At 46.3% G+C, this 3855-nt stretch overlaps 1 protein-coding gene across 3 annotated transcripts in view; it reads left to right on the top strand.

The window, feature by feature from the left end:
* Nucleotides 1-284: 284 nt before the first annotated feature.
* The window catches only part of CDC45 (cell division cycle 45), a 33584-nt gene continuing 30013 nt past the window's right edge, over nucleotides 285-3855 (top strand). For 2 of the 3 annotated variants that reach the window (XR_009604215.2, XM_060612984.2), the window contains exons 1-5: nucleotides 285-373; nucleotides 733-814; nucleotides 947-1006; nucleotides 1748-1840; nucleotides 3291-3428. Coding sequence is in view for 2 of the 3 variants with exons in the window: in XM_060612984.2 (XP_060468967.2) it covers nucleotides 327-373; nucleotides 733-814; nucleotides 947-1006; nucleotides 1748-1840; nucleotides 3291-3428 (420 nt within the window). In the remaining variant the exon portion in view is untranslated. The remainder of the gene's footprint in view (nucleotides 374-732; nucleotides 815-946; nucleotides 1007-1747; nucleotides 1841-3290; nucleotides 3429-3855) is intronic. The other variant, XM_060612981.2, reaches the window with a different exon arrangement.

Genomic DNA, 3855 nt, shown 5'->3' with positions numbered 1-3855 from the left:
TCACCGGAAGTGTAGGACCCGGGACCCGGGGGTAGGTACGGAGGACAGCGGTCGGCTGCAAAAGAGAAAAGGCCAGGCAATGGCTCTAGGGCCTAAAATTTCACTGGGATATTTACTAAAATACTATTTCATAATTTTTTGTTCACTCTAGGGTAATTTGTGTAATTTTTTAGAATTACATTTTTATAGTACTCCCCTCTAGACCAATTTAGTTGGCCCCATTCTCCTTATCTACTACACTACCCAGAATGCACGTAGACCTTCCGGCCTTTGCGTCAGCCATCGAGGAAGCTGGCGGAAGTAAGCTACACATTTGCCTTCGAACTATGCCGAGAGTTTACCGAAATCGTAAACTGACGACTTCGTTCAATGTGTAAGTGAATTGAATTTATGGCGTGATTTCCTTTTCCTGGAGGGCCCAGTGGGAGGCAATAGGCTTCTCTTCCCAAACTAAAGATGTCCACCAAACGTCGGATTTGTGGGTAAAAGGGAGTCAGAACTGAAGTGGGCAACATTGTTTGCGTCTTGCTTGTGGATGACGCTCCTTTAGGAGCGGGCCTAACATTTCCAGCCCGGTTGGCGGAGCGCTAGGCCCGCCTCCAATATGGCCCAATCGGGAAGAGGGAAAAGCTGAGAACTAAGTAGGTATTGGTTGGCTTCTGGGCTAATCGGAAGAGTCCCTGTTTGGCGGGAGTCTTGACCGCCGCCGGAGCTCTTCTCTTGGATCCTCAGCGCCAGCTCTGGGTGTCCGGCCGCCGTGGCCATGTTTGTGTCCGATTTCCGCAAGGAGTTCTACGAGGTGGTTCAAAACCAGGTGACCCTTTTTCTTACATCTCGTGGCCTTGTGGGGGGGGGGGGGGGAGGATCCGGGGGAGCGGCCCTGGGAGGGCACGAGGGGCCCGCGTTCTGTTCTCTGCGTTCAACTGGCCCTCTCTTTTCCTGACAGAGGGTCCTTCTCTTTGTGGCCTCGGACGTGGACGCTCTGTGCGCTTGCAAGATTCTTCAGGTGAGCGTTGCGTACTTTGGGAGGGAAGGGCCGGGGCCAAAGGGTGAGGGAGCAGGCGGGGCCCCGGGAAGAGTTTGGGAGTGCAGGATGGGCTGGGAGTCGGCGCAGGAGGTGAGGAGCGCATAGGGAACCGCTCTTCTCCCCACCCGCCAGGAGAGAGTGCAGGCTAGGGTAAGGGGCTGGAGCAACTGAAATCTGGGGAGAGGGACTTTTAGAGGTCGCCTTTCTGGCAAGAGTATTGGGTGGGTTAAAGAAGGATGCGGCAAAAGGCAGTTAGTATTTTTGCAATAACCTGGCTGAAAAATGGTTGCATTGAAGAGACCGTTAGACCTGGAGTGGCTTCTGTGACAACTGAGGGCACAGTGGTGTCATAAGCAATATAGGAAATACAGGATTCTTTTCTCTATTAGGGAAGATCATTGGTTCGGTTTTGAATATGGTGCAATTTTTACATGACCTTTGATCAGGCTGTTGGGTCAGGAACTACTTTCCCGAAGACCTAGAAATAAAATAAGCCTCCCCCACCCTCGATGTTTTCCTTTGGTGATTTTCAAAAATTCATTAAAGTTCACAGAATGATATAGTCAACACTCATATTTCTATCACCTAGTTTCTTCCATTAACATTTTACTAAACTTATCACAGGTCATTCGTTTCTCAACCTTATTTTTTTTTAAGTGCATTTCAAAGTAAATTGCAGACGTCCTAAATATGATAACTTTTGGAAATGATCTCTCTCAGGCTCTGTTCCAGTGTGATCACGTGCAGTATACGCTGGTTCCGGTTTCTGGGTGGCAAGAACTTGAAACTGCATTTCTTGAGCATAAAGAACAGGTATGATAGAAGCATTTTAGAGTCATTAGTCTTTTTTTTTTTTTTTTTTTTTTTTTTTATTCAGTTGCAATTTAACACTAGCATTCTTTCTAGGTCCTCAATAGGTTGCTTGTATGTTTAAGTATCAACTACATTAGCCAATATGGAAGGAAAAAATGAGATATATGCAGAGTGACTTACTCTCAAGTTGTAGAGACAGAATTGATAACCAAAAAAGATAGTGAATGTGGACACCGTCTAACTTTGAATTTGTGTTGCAGGCATTTCATTGTAAGGTGCTTAGAGTTTAGCAGTTTGATTTTGATATGCCTAGTTAAAATTATGTTAGATAAGGTGGCTATTTTACATTATCTTTCCAAGAAAAAGTATCCCAGTTCCAACTGGTAATCCAGGAACATATCTTCTCCCTTTGCAATTTAAACAGTAGAGGCCAAGACTCTTACCACCTCTGCATGGGGTTATGCTGAGAGATGGGACATTTTAGATCCCACTGGATGGGACTGGAGTAGGGAAGAGGGTCTCTGGAGTCTGTGGTAACATTTAGGACTGTCCAGAGATAATCCTTGCCTGGAGCTCCTGTCATCATGGAAGGAGCTACCTGTACCAACCTGATATTTATAAGCAAAAGGTTCTCTATAGAGATAGGATATAGTAAGACTTAAAATGATATTTAGATGCTCATTAAGCATGGGGTGCCCGAGACTTGTTACAAATTTAAACCTGTACGACACTGTCAGTACAGAGAGGCAGCACAGTAGAGTGACTGAGATCTGCAAAGGCCCATTTATTTACTTATTAAAAAAATTTTTTTAATGCTTATTTATTTTTCAGAGAGACAGAGCATGAGCAGGGGAGGGCAGAGAGAGGGAGACACAGAATCCGAAGTAGGCTCCAGGCTCTGAGCTGTCAGCACAGAGCCTGACACAGGGCTCAAACTCACCAACAGTGAGATCATGACCTGAGCCAAAGTCACCTAGATGCCCCATATTATTATTATTTTTTAATGTCTATTTTTGAGAGAGAGAGAAAGCGTGAGTCGGGGAGGGACAGAGAGAGAGACATAGAAGTCAAATGCTTAACTGACTGAGCCACCCAGGTACCCCTGCAGAGGCCCATTTATGCATTTGAAGTCTTGTTCTGCTCCTCATCAACTTCTTGACCCTGTGCATGAGACTGAGTCATGCTGAACCTCCATGTGCTCCTTGGTGAAGCAGAGACAGCCACAGGGCTGCCCACGGGGCCTATCTCAAGGTGTCATCATGGAAATGAAATGGCATATGTAGTACATTAAAGCACTTCACACAGGCCAACTGTGTAAAGCCCCTTGCCATCAGGGCCTCACTGGTGTCAGGGGCTTGATATGTCTCAGCAGGACTCAGAGACCTAATATGCTGAAGGTAAAGGATCTACTCAAGGCACTTACTTCCCAATGTCTCTCTCTTTTTTTCAGTTCCATTATTTTATTCTCATAAACTGTGGAGCTAATGTAGACCTATTGGATATCCTTCAGCCTGATGAAGATGCCATATTTTTTGTGTGTGACACCCACAGGCCAGTTAATGTCGTGAATGTCTATAATGACACCCAGGTAACTAGGCCTTTGGGGCCCATGTCTTCCCCAAGTTCTATCCTTTGTCTGTACCTTTTATGCCATGGGCAACATCGCACCTGATGTTCTAAGCAAGGCATGTATCCACCTCTCCTACAAGAGTTAGACCATCCTGAGGGCAAGAATCTGGTCTTGCTTATCTGTGGTGAGAAACATAGCACCTAAGTAAGTCTTGGAGGCGCTCAGAATGCATTTTGGAATTCACTTAACCTAGAAAGTGTAGGGACCAGAACCCTGCACTGAGCCTGCCCTTGGAGCTGAGGCCCAGCCTGGTGTCATTGAATACCAGGGGATCTAGAGGCGTTAGCCCTACAAGTGGGGCTAGGGCCTGCCCTGCCCATCCAAAGGGTAGTGTGAGGACCAACAAGACAATAGTGTAAGAGACCACTGTTAGCCTAACATGGCC

Source organism: Panthera onca, chromosome D3 (assembly GCF_046562875.1).
Source record: "Panthera onca isolate mPanOnc1 chromosome D3, mPanOnc1 haplotype 2, whole genome shotgun sequence".
NCBI classification, from domain to species: Eukaryota; Metazoa; Chordata; class Mammalia; order Carnivora; family Felidae; genus Panthera; species Panthera onca.
Note: the sequence above shows the minus strand (reverse complement) of the source record. Positions and strands in the feature narration are given on the sequence as shown.